This window comes from Epargyreus clarus, unplaced genomic scaffold, assembly GCF_041222505.1.
Source record: "Epargyreus clarus isolate Ecla_fem2 unplaced genomic scaffold, WU_Ecla_fem_2.2 ptg000014l, whole genome shotgun sequence".
Classification (NCBI taxonomy): Eukaryota; Metazoa; Arthropoda; class Insecta; order Lepidoptera; family Hesperiidae; genus Epargyreus; species Epargyreus clarus.
The window spans coordinates 11,690,555-11,702,828 of NW_027332222.1; the positions used below are offsets into that span (position 1 = coordinate 11,690,555).

The 12,274-nt window shown below is 34.5% G+C and overlaps 1 protein-coding gene across 1 annotated transcript; it reads right to left on the reverse strand.

Moving 5' to 3' along the window:
• Positions 1-9,746: 9,746 nt before the first annotated feature.
• Positions 9,747-12,244, reverse strand: LOC140747610 (protein obstructor-E-like). The gene is made up of 5 exons (XM_073080168.1): positions 11,973-12,244; positions 11,770-11,890; positions 11,175-11,372; positions 11,039-11,108; positions 9,747-10,539 (listed from the first exon to the last, which is right to left on the reverse strand). The coding sequence occupies exons 1-5, from the start codon at positions 12,081-12,083 to the stop codon at positions 10,290-10,292; spliced, it is 750 nt and encodes a 249-aa protein (XP_072936269.1). The 5' UTR covers positions 12,084-12,244; the 3' UTR covers positions 9,747-10,289.
• Between the last annotated feature and the right edge of the window lie 30 nt (positions 12,245-12,274).

Genomic DNA, 12,274 nt, shown 5'->3' on the forward strand with positions numbered 1-12,274 from the left:
ATTAGAATATTCTCAGTAAAGTTATTTAGGGACTATGTAAAGTATTACCAGTGATTGAGTTAAGAGACATAAGTTAGTGATAAGAATATCTGTGACTGTATACGTGATACCTGTATCATAATTATCCTGACAAATATGAAGTAACAAAGATGTCGGTTCGGGAACACATACAAAAAAAAATAACTAATTCGGCCATCCTGTTCCGACATATATATATTCGGAATCAGGAAATAAGGGCTATCTGGGTTTTTTGTGGATTTTTAACAACAAAATTAACAGAGACAGCATAAGTTTAAAGGGCACAACTGCACCACTTTTTAAGTTTTATTACAATAAAAGGGCATATTGTGAGATATGACTGTTATTTTCACCTTTTCATTATTAATATATTTAATTGAACTGGTATAACTGACGTACGTTAAATATACTCGTAAAAGGCTTATGTGGCAATTGTGCTTATTTTTTCTACCAACACTTTAGCAATTAATTTAGAAAGACCCCCTATTATTTATTTCTAACAATTATATTTATCAGCATATTATATATTATACCAGCGTTTCCCAGCCTTCTTCAGTCCACGGACCCTTAGGAAATTAAGCACTGTTTTCACGGACCCCTTAATAAAATAAACAGCGAATAAAACGGATTAGGCATTTATTTTAGTTATTACAGATACAAAAAAACAAACAAATACAGAAGGTACTTTTGGTTTGAGCGTGTAAACCGTATTTAATTATAACTATCTCAGGATTTTTACTGGGATCTTTAAAATAAAAGACGTACTGCCGATTTGGAGGCTGGTTTAATGACTAAGTTCAAAATTACATGGTGGGCTCATCCGGTGGCCCAGACCGCTGACTTTGCAACGTTACACGGTGGTCTCATGCGGTGGCCCAGACCGCTGACTTGGCTTATCTTATCTAGGCTGTCGCCATAGGCTTATACATGTAATTATAGCTAATCTAAGGCAGAGGGTTCTGTAGTTTCCATAACTCCTCCGACCTTAAGAGGAAAATTATCGGAGGCTTCGAGTTTAGAATCATTCCGATAATTTTTCTTACATTTTAAACATTTCGGCGATTTTAGCCAAATTATATAAATCAAAGATACAAGGAAAATGCAAATAACTAAACCTAAACTTACGTATCCTAAAATGTCACTGAAGCTAATGTCCACCTTTTTATTTAAAACACTTTCTATCACTTCACTATGCTTTAATGAAAAGGCCATGTATTTCACTTCGTCTAGACTAATTCCTTTCATATTAATTACACTTCGTTCGGGTAGAGTCATATTGACGTGCAACTGAGACAACTCTACAACAGGAATCCTTTCTATAACTTGAGTTTCCACAAAAATACGATGACGAAGGTGAATTCCGTGGACTTGTAGGTCACAGGGTTCATCCAGTGTAACCAGGTAAGTACCAAATACAAGCTGTTTACTGATCTCTTCACCACATTGCTTAGTAAGGGTCGTTCTCAATCTACTATAAAGGAGCCAGCTATCTGCGTTGACTTCCTGGACTCTAACTTCCTCAATTTGTATTTCACGCTGTTCACAGGGTGTATGATCTTTGTCATATTTCATCAGCTGCTCGACGCAGGTAAGTTCGTTGTATAAGGCTTGATTGTCTGCAGTGCAGAGATAGTGATCGCCAGCAGACAATGGACGACAAGGTTTTATCAGCGGTAAGTACTTTATCCCTTTCGCCAGAAGGTAAGGAAATTTAGGAATTATAGCTAAGGTTTTGTTCTTAGATTCATGGAAAATTGGTAAGGAATATATCTTAAAATAATTATATCTTGACTTATCAGTAAGTGGGATTTCCATTATAAATGTAATCTGGTTATCTCTAATAAAGGATTTTACACAAATGGTTTCCTCGATATTTAGTAAATTTGTCTCTACTGGTGGATATACCAAACTCCCATAGTCAGAAATTAACTTTAGATGATACAATAATTCTGTGGAATTAACAATCGATTGATGTAATACTGAAATTTTACTTAATGCTAATGCTGTTTCAATTTCACTTAGCCGAGCAAAGATAGTATGAAAACTACTCGTGAACATTGAAAATAATCCTGTAAGGTAGGTTAAGAAAACCCAATCGTTTTGCTTAGTACTTAAATCTTTCAAAAGCAATTCAATCTTTGCTAGGCGATTATGAAGATTTACAGTATTCTGATTTATTGTTTCAGACACATTAATAAAGCTGTCAAACATTTTAGAGACTATTGTTAATTTTTTTTCAGTAATGATTTGATTGTGATTTAGCTCAGAAATAAGTTTTTCATATCTTATTGCGTCATCGTGGTCTAGATTACCCGTAATTAACTTTATAACAGAACCCAATGGATTTATAAGTCCTCTTTTAGAACGTTTATTCGGAACAAGTTGTCTATATTTTTCTATAGTAATATCACGTATAAACTCTGTATGTATTTTCATATCTATTAATTCTTGAGAATAGGATGCGTTCCAATCTATAATTTTACACATTTGTTGGTAGTTAGTGGATACGTGATAAAAACTGTTGTAAATTTCTTCGAGACTTACAAGCTTTATTATAGTCCAGTGACCTGTTTGAATATATGCTTGGCCTTCTTTTACCGGAAATATTCCAGGATTTCCTTCAAGGCTTTGAAGATGAAGTGCCAGCGCAGGCATCACTGCCAGTAGGACGCCACACCACCTGCGGAGGGCGTTTGACATTTTTAATAGGGGTCTTTGAAATTCTTTCTCCTATTTTTATCGGTAAAACATTTTTGTCCGCTTGACCTACAACCTTTGCCTTTAAGTATCTTGGTTTGTCCTTACTTTTACGTTTATTAACATCTTTGGCAAAAATAGTATCGCCTTCACTAAATCTAACAACTTCACCACCTTTCCTATCCCTATTTTTTTCTTTTAACGCTACCATTCTATCTGCAAGATGCTTATACATTACTTTTATTCTTTTCGCATGATCTTGAATAATTTTCTGAAAATATTGCTTTTCTAACTCTATACTATATGGATTATTTGTATCTGTATGTCCGAAAACAACTTCGAATGGAGTAAGTTCAGTAACAGAATGAATGGTATGATTATAAGCCATAACCGAATACGTCATAGCAGACGCCGCATCGGTACACCGTTTTTCGTAGTTTGCCAATCTATATACATATTTCAATTAAGGTAGAGTGAAACCGCTCTATCAAACCCATTGAATTAGGGTTGTTAGGGGTGCCTATGTGAAGTTCTACTTTATGTAAATTTAAAAATTCCTTCATTAGTTGATTGTTGAACTCAGTGCCTGGGTCGGAACTTATCTTTCTAGGAATACCATAATAAGAGAAATATTTCATCAAGGCGCGGACCACTTCCGGAGTAGATTTGTTTGAAATTTCAATAGCCTGTCCTAATTTGCTAAACGCGTCAATAAGGGTCAGATAAGCTTTACCTTCGATGCTAAAAAGATCTATAAATATTTCTTGAAACGGAGCATTCTGAGTTTGTGTTAGTTGTAAGACTGGTTTGATGGGTCTTCGGTCATATTTCATTTTCCGGCATGGCTCACAACTATTTATAACGGCCGTCACTGTTTCCTGCATTTTATCCCAATAATAATTTCTACGAAGCCTAACTAATGTCTCTTTAATGCCACGATGGCAAGTTTTTCCCTCGTGGTATTTAAATATTAAATCTCTCTGTTCACCTTCATCTTCAACGTATATTATTCGTTCTGTGCATTCATAAAAATTAAGGCCTTCTTTAAAATTTTCAATTATTACGTTACTGAATAATCTACGGTGCTCCTTATCCTCAAAATAAATGAAATATTTAAGCTTTGGATTTATGTATTGTTTTAAAAATTCTTTTACTAACTCTGGGTTATCTGTTGGTAGAAAAACCTTAAGTACTTTCTGTTTTTCACGCGAAATATCATTTACTTGCATTTCATTTTTGAGCCATGAGAACACTAAAATTTGGTTTGGCTTAGTATCTATGGCTTCGTGTAATATCAATATTCCTGTAGACTCATTCAAGGCTGAATGAACCGTACATGATTTACTGGATTCAGAGGAAGCTGGGGTAGTCATATTTTCATCTATAATTTCTATACTACTAGCAGTTGCTGTCCGACTTAGGTCTGATATGGTAATTGTCGATGAATCACTAGGTTCTAATATGTCTTTAGATTTGGACTTCTCCGTAACCACACTGTTTCTACAATTTTCATCAACGTTAACTATAAGTGATTGATTATCGTTATCTGTATCTATTGCATTTAATTTAATCCTAGAAAAGGCGTCGGCGTTGGTGTTTTGTTTGCCATTTTTATAAATTAATTCAAAGTCATAGTCTTGTAATCTGAGTCTCCAGCGCGTAAGTTTACTACTAGGGTCTTTTAGAGATCGCAGCCAAACTAAAGGTCGATGATCGGTGTATATGTAAAATTTCTTTCCATACAAGTACGGTTTGAAATGTTTCACCGCCCATATAATAGCAAGCAATTCACGTTCAATTGTACTGTAACGGGATTCAGTATCGCTAAGCGTGCGACTGGCGTACGCAATCGGTTTATCACTGCCAATTATTCCCTGGGACAAAACTGCACCCAGAGCTACATTTGACGCGTCTGTTGTAAGGATAAAAGGCTTATCATAATCGGGATATTGTAAGAGAGGAGCATGTGTTAAGAGTTCCTTGCATTTATTAAACGCGTCAATGAATTTTTGATTTATTATAATTTTGTTACGTTTTTTTAGACAGGACGTCAACGGTTGGGTAATTTTTGCAAAGTCTTTGATAAAACGTCGATAGTATCCTATTAGTCCAAGGAAACTTTTTATTTCGGTTGTCGTTGTTGGTATAGGATAGTTTAGAACAGCTGTGATTTTGTCATCGTTAGGTTTTAGTCCATCTTTAGTAATTTTATGCCCGAGATACAGTACTTCCTTGCGCAGAAACTCTGACTTATCTAATTGAACTTTCATGTTAGTGGCTCTTAGTCTGTCAAAAACGGTCCGTAAATTTTGTATCATATTGTCAAGGCTACTTCCATACACAATAATGTCATCCAAATATACCATACAGTGAATTCCTTGTAATCCACGCAAAATGTTGTCCATTGTCCTCTGGAATGTCGCTGGGGCAGTTTTTAACCCAAACGGCATTCGGAGGAACTCGAAATGTCCATTTTGTGTGGAAAAAGCTGTTTTCGATCTGTCATTCTCGTCTAACTCTATTTGGTGGTATCCGCTAGCTAAATCAAGTGTAGTATAGTACGTGCTTTTTCCTAACTTGTCAAAAAGGTCATTAATATTCGGTAGTGGGTATTTGTCGTCTATTGTAATGTCATTAAGTCTTCTAAAGTCAATTACCATTCTATATTTTCTTTCACCCGATGCGTCTATTTTTTTCGGTACCAGGTGAACTGGAGCATTCCAGGGAGAATGCGATTCTTGAACGACATTGTCTTTTAATAACTGGTCAACTTGTCTATTAATTTCGTTTTGTATAAACGGAGCCTGTCTGTAGGGTTTCACGTATACGGGATCTTCGTTTTTAATTCTTATCTGATGTTTTACCGAATTAGTAAATGTCAAGGGAATTTGGTCACAATAGAAAATATCCTTATATTCTTTGCAGAGTCTATAAATCTTTTCACGTTCTTCTTCATTTGTATGGTCAAGTCTGAGTTTAGTGTCTAAATTGTCGTCAAGTAATTTGTCTGTCTCTATGTCAGTTATATTGTGTATAAAATTTACATTACAGTCATTATTTTCATATTTGGTAACGGAAAATGGGTGTTTTATGTTTAGTTGCTTTGAACTATCTGAACTATTTTGAATTACTGTATATGCGTATCCATTAACACAGTTAACTATAGCGCTAGGCATACGCAGACCTTTCTCAAATTCATGAAAATCAAGTATGGCATCTCCCGAATGTTGGTCGACAGGCAGTTTAACTCGTTGTTATATTCTTGAAGGTATATTTATTATATAATTTAAATTATTATTTATTATAGGGATATAAGTGGTACTCGTTTTTAATATTTGATTTTTTAAATCAATTACTGCATCTAATTGTTGTAGAAGATCATTACCAATAAGCCCATCATATCGCGCATCAACATCATATATATAAAAGGTATGCCATTTGTCTGTCGCAAAAGTTGGTAAAAGAGGTATGTCTATAACCTTGTCGTGTGCACTAGAAGCATGCGTGCTTACTACTACAAAATGTTCAGTCCTAATATGTTCACTAAAATATTCGTTAGCCTTTCTTGGACTTATAAAAGACCTCATACTACCTGTATCAATCATCATTTTTGCATCTATTTCTTCTAAATAAATGTAGGGAAGCTTTAGATTGGGATCACAATTTAATTCTAAGATTTCTTTTCCTTGATCGAGGCTTTTTCCTGAAAATCCACATCCTGACTATAATTTGTTGATTCTGATTCACCGTAAGCTACGTTAAAATTATCCGTGTCAAAATCGTTACCATACTCATTAGTTGTATTATAATTGTAACCTTCATCATAATAATCATAACCGTACGGATCGTATTCATTTTCATAATCATTTATATTGAGTTCATTTAACATGAAACCTTGTGATTTAGACTTCGAAGGGGCCGTCCTCATAGATACATCTTGGTTTTGGGGTTCTAATACCACAGGGGTATTCGATTGAACTTGTTGTAGTGGCTTGTACCCTAATTGTTGCGGTGGCTTATAACCAAATTGTTGAGGTGGCTTATAACCAAATTGTTGCGGTTGTCTATAACCAAATGGTTGAGGTGGTCTATAACCTAACGGTAAGCCCTTTTGAGGTCGATACCCTAATACAGGTTGTGGCACTTGACCTTGGTTCATAACTCGAGGTACCCATTTTTGTGCATCTTGGGGATTACTAAAATTAAATTTATACTGAAAAGGTAAAAACGGTTGTTTTCCATTTGGATAGCGTACCGATGACCTTGAACCGGATTCCAAAATTTGGTTACTACCATGAATGCGATTACGTGTATTATATTGTTCTAAGAAATTAACTTCTTCAAGGACAATGCTTAAGGCTGCTTCTAGGGTTGTGGGCGATTTGAGCCTCACGATACGCACCATATTTTCAGGAAGGTTGTATAAAAATACATTCAAAGCCGTATTGTTGTAAATAACTAATTTAGCGCGTTTTAACTCCTGATCATTAATTGTATTCACTTTTGACATTAATAACGAACGAACACCTTGAATTCTGTTAGAAAAGTCTAAAAAACTTTCACCAGATTTAATTTTTAAAGATTCTAATTCGATATTAATACACGCTTCACTACGCGGGTCTCCAAAATGTTGAATCAGCACTTCTTTTAACGCGGACCATGTAACAATATCTTCGCGTTCTGATAAAAGCGCAGCTGCATCCTCTCTTAGTCTACTCGTTATAGCATTAAAAACATAAAGATTTTGTTCTGCATTTCCTTTAAACCGATCAATCACATATTGACACTTTCGCAAATAAAGGTTTAACTGTCTTTTATCACCATTATATAGCGGAATTAAATCTAAAATTTCTTTTGGTATTTGTTCGATAGTCGTAGTCATAATGATAGAGTAGTAAACTATTTAGAGGTAGCAACTTCACTTGAATTGAAATTGGATTAACAATTGAATTTCACACACATATATAAAACAATAAAACACACAATTGAAGCACAATTAATAAAATCTAAATTAATAAAATAAAATTTTGTAAAAGTTTTATAAAAGTAAAAAAACGAAATATTTGCAAAAAGAGTAAAGAATATTTTAAAATTAGTCTTCTACAATTATCATAGAGTTTTATATGATAGTAATTTTTATTATTTATTTTAAACAATTAAAAATTGCGATAATAAATTTTAAAACGTAAACTCTCTGACATTTTCTACTCTGTGTCTTATTCTAAGAATTAAATCTCGATAATACAATATCATAATTTCATACAGACTTATTTTATTAAAACACTGTTACATGAGCAAGGTTTGATCTCAAATATAACATTTAATTTTAAATTACTGAAAAATATAGGAGGAATGTTGGAACAAAGGATTGGCGAAAAGTTGTACTCACCGACCGCTTCCGAATCCCATACTCGATGGTTTTTACACTTCACGTCACAAAAGAATATTTATTTGGTTCGTCGGATTTTCTCACTATTCCTTCATTTAACGCTTACTTTTTCTTACGAATTTTGACGTCCGAAAATACGTTTATTAAGGATTTCCACGAGAAAATCTCACCGACTGCGCCACTTTTGGTTTGAGCGTGTAAACCGTATTTAATTATAACTATCTCAGGATTTTTACTGGGATCTTTAAAATAAAAGACGTACTGCCGATTTGGAGGCTGGTTTAATGACTAAGTTCAAAATTACATGGTGGGCTCATCCGGTGGCCCAGACCGCTGACTTTGCAACGTTACACGGTGGTCTCATGCGGTGGCCCAGACCGCTGACTTGGCTTATCTTATCTAGGCTGTCGCCATAGGCTTATACATGTAATTATAGCTAATCTAAGGCAGAGGGTTCTGTAGTTTCCATAACTAGGTAACTGTTTATTATGAAAAATATGAAAAAAAAAATGTTAAGGTTGGTGTTGCTTTTTTGCAACTAAATCAGGGATATTCGGGTTGATGTTGCTACTAAGCTGTAATCTCAAATCAGTATTTGTTTTTTGTATAAACAAGAGTAGAGAATGCCTTATCACATAGGTATGTGGTTGAAAAAAGCATTAAAGCGGCTCTTTTGCATTTAATGAGTGATTCATGTTTGGTCCAGAGATGACACCGCGGACCCCCATACATATACTCGCGGACCCCCGGTCCGCGGACCACAGGTTGGGAAACGTGGTACTATATATTATTCTAATAATTTACAGTGAAAGGCACAATCGAGTAAAAGTGCCTTTTCATCCTAACAATTTAATTTTTTACAATATGCCTTATAGTGGTTATATGTGCCTTTTAAACGTAATATTGCTTTTTTAATGTTAATTTTTATTTTAAGTTAAAAATACATATGCTAATTACATATTAAGTATATCAATTAAAATAAAAATATTATATAACTATCGTTGAATGCATACTAAACAAACGCAACTTTTAACTTTTACACAATTCAGAATCAGAAAAAAACACTTCAAACAAAACGTTTGTTTCAACAAAATTCAAAAAATATTTTAATCTCGATTTTCTCAACATTTCCAAAATGTTAGTTGTGCCTTTTGTAATTGCGACGGCAGTACTGCTGCTATTATCTAATGAGTTTCATGATTTGAGTTGAGAACTTTTTTATTTAGATTAACAGTGTTTACTCTTTAATGATGAATAAAAAATTATGTCTTCTCATATTTTCTCAGCTCATTGAAGTAGGGCTTGAAAATTAAAGCGTTAATCTTTTTTCTAAATTACTTAAATCTTTATTTTCTTAGTATGTTCATATTCTTTGGTTTATCTTTTTTAAAATGTAAATAATAAACTTAAATATAGATAGCTCATTTTTTAAAACATATTTCTCCTTTATAGCATAAGCAAATATTGATCTATATTGATGAAATCAATTTTGTAATCGATTCACAATGATTTTTAGGATTCTTAAAGGAACCATATTAAACAGGAGTTTTTGGAAAATCTTCGTACAAAATATATGTTACAGTCAAAGTGATATATGGAGATATTCTACATAATATTAAGCCATTATGTCTAATATTGTCTAATATCTACTTAATTTGGTCAAAGTGATAAATCACCCGGAATTAATCACATTGACCAGCCATTATATATAGTATCTTCAAAGATTTGGGTAAGGTAATAAAACAAGTATAGGTAAAGATGAGAAATTTTTATTTGAACTTTCCTTAAGCATAATTATATTTTTTGTAATTTTATAATGACACAGATCGAATAATAGACAAGTTGAGATGTTTTACGCCCAGTCTCTGTATACACTATAATATGATTCAGAGTTACTGTAATACAACAACCGAGATGACGTTGATACAACATAATTCATCATTATTAATTTCAGTTAATCTTAAGATTTACCGTATTTCGGGCTTTTAAAATAACATATCTATTGCTTTGACCAACTTTGACCTGCTATTATATATAATGGTCGGATAAAGTGATTACTTTATCACATTGTCTGGACAAATTAGTTATTGTACATAATAACCAGTCATTATGTATAATAGCTATTTGATCACTTTGGCTGTAACATATACATCGAAATTATTTAAAATGAATAATATCAATTATTTTATTGTTGTTCCTCGGTATTAGTCTCCTCAGTATCAGTCTCCTCAGTATCAGTCTCCTCGTTGGGTTCAGTCGTTGTGAAGGGTGTGATGTCTTCTTCGGTGTAATCTCCTTCGAAAGATTCGCAGTCGACCAGGTCAGCGTTAACACACATGGAGGAGACGGGGTCGAACGCGTACCCAGGGTCGCAGGACAGCAGGCGAGCGCGCCCGGATTGACACGAGAAGAACATGTAACAGTCACCTTCACGCCTAGAAGAAATAGAAGAAATTGTCTCTGGTCCTGTTTTACAAGAAATAGTAGAAGAAAGGATTGGTTGAAAGAAAGAGTAGTCTTTAAAACCTTGATTTCAAAAAGTTCTGGAGGAAAATAACAAAGATGGTCTTACACTTTGTAATGCTGTTTTAAAGTCACAATTGGCTGATGTTGTTTTCTGTTTATTTAATGTTATGATACTGTTACTTATCTATTCTAGTTCTATAAGAAATCGTTACAGTCGCTGATTATCCAGACAATTAGTGTGAATACTTACTGCATTCTAAAAATCGGCTGCTACTAGGCAGAAATAGCCATTTGTGTACTGTACAGCTTTATAATTGAGCTAAAGTATACAGAGTGTTATCAAACTTATCACTGTGAAAATCATGTAAGTTGAATTATTTTATTATGAAAATTCCTAAACTTAATTATGTAGTTGACGATTGAAAGTTATATTTTGGGCGAGGAACTTTGGTAAGAATAATAACATACTTGTAGTTGCTGACGAGTGCATTACCCTCCCTGTCATATTCAGGAGCTGGGCAGGTAAAGCCGAGGAAACCTGGAACAGAAGATTATAAATGAGACTTAGTCGGTAGTCAGATGTCATTTATGGAATGTGGTATACCTTCAACATTGCAGCCAGGAACGTTCTCAGGCCAGTCACAACGGCCAGTTTGTATGTCGAAGCCAAGACCGTAAGGACAGGTCATGTCGTAAGCACGACCTTCGGCACATAAGCGGTACTGGCCACAGTCGCCCGCAGCCAAGGGTGATGGGAAGAACCCGAACTGGCGGGGACACTCTGCGGTTGCTTTAGGTGGCTCTGAAATATATTAACTACACGTCTAGCATTTATTGTCTCACTACTGGTTACGAATAGGACAGTAATGGATAAATGGATAAAAATAAATGAATAAAGCTGGTCACAAGTGTCCTTTCTGAGTAAGAGAAGTTTTTAGACCGTAGTCCCTAGCCAAGTGCGAATTGGTAGACTTCACACATTCTTGAGATTTTGTTTAAGAGGCGTCTCATGATCTTTTCCTTCATTCACAATTAGTAAGTTATAATTATTGTGTAATAAGTACGCACGTATCTTGAAAATACAAGGGTTCTTGCTCGTCATTCGAAACTTCTACGGTTAAGAGGCCGATTTTCTAGACATAAGGCTAAGGACATTAATTGCTAAAATGACAAGACATACAAATGCTTAAATTACGTACGAGAGGGGCTACGGCCATAGCAAGGTACATCAGCAGGGTAGCTGCATGGGTAGCTAGGCCACGTAGCGTTAGGGTTGTAGTTCAAACCATCAGGGCACAACATCCTGGTAGGTTGATAGTCCTGAAATTATATTAAAATGATAATACTTGTAATGTGAAGTCACGGTAAAGAGTTAATTGGTTTTAATAAGAAAAACGCTTACCCTGCATTCGTAATAGGCATCACAGCTGTTATCTGCATCGTAGTAGCCGTTGCGAGTCTCGCACATCCCATTGATTTCAATGACTGACTGACCATTGCCTGAGATGAACATTTTATTATAATACCAAAATCTAAGAATATCTTAAGATTCATTTGTATGATGTTTAAATACTTACAGACAGCGAGTAATAAGCCCACTCCCACAAAATATAACATTTTCAATTATTTTCCAAGTTTTGGTCTTTGATACAAATGGTCGTTGTGATGACGGATATTCGAATGATGAAAATAGGGTCGTTACAC

Bases quoted from the DNA above. Each gene is read 5' to 3' on its own strand.
- LOC140747610 (XM_073080168.1), bottom strand. From the start codon at position 12,083: ATGTTCATCTCAGGCAATGGTCAGTCAGTCATTGAAATCAATGGGATG. The intron at 11,373-11,769 runs GTACGTAATTTA...AATATATTTCAG, and splicing joins CTATGGCCGTAGCCCCTCTC to AGCCACCTAAAGCAACCGCA. The intron at 11,109-11,174 runs GTATACCACATT...CTTCTGTTCCAG, and splicing joins TCCTGGCTGCAATGTTGAAG to GTTTCCTCGGCTTTACCTGC.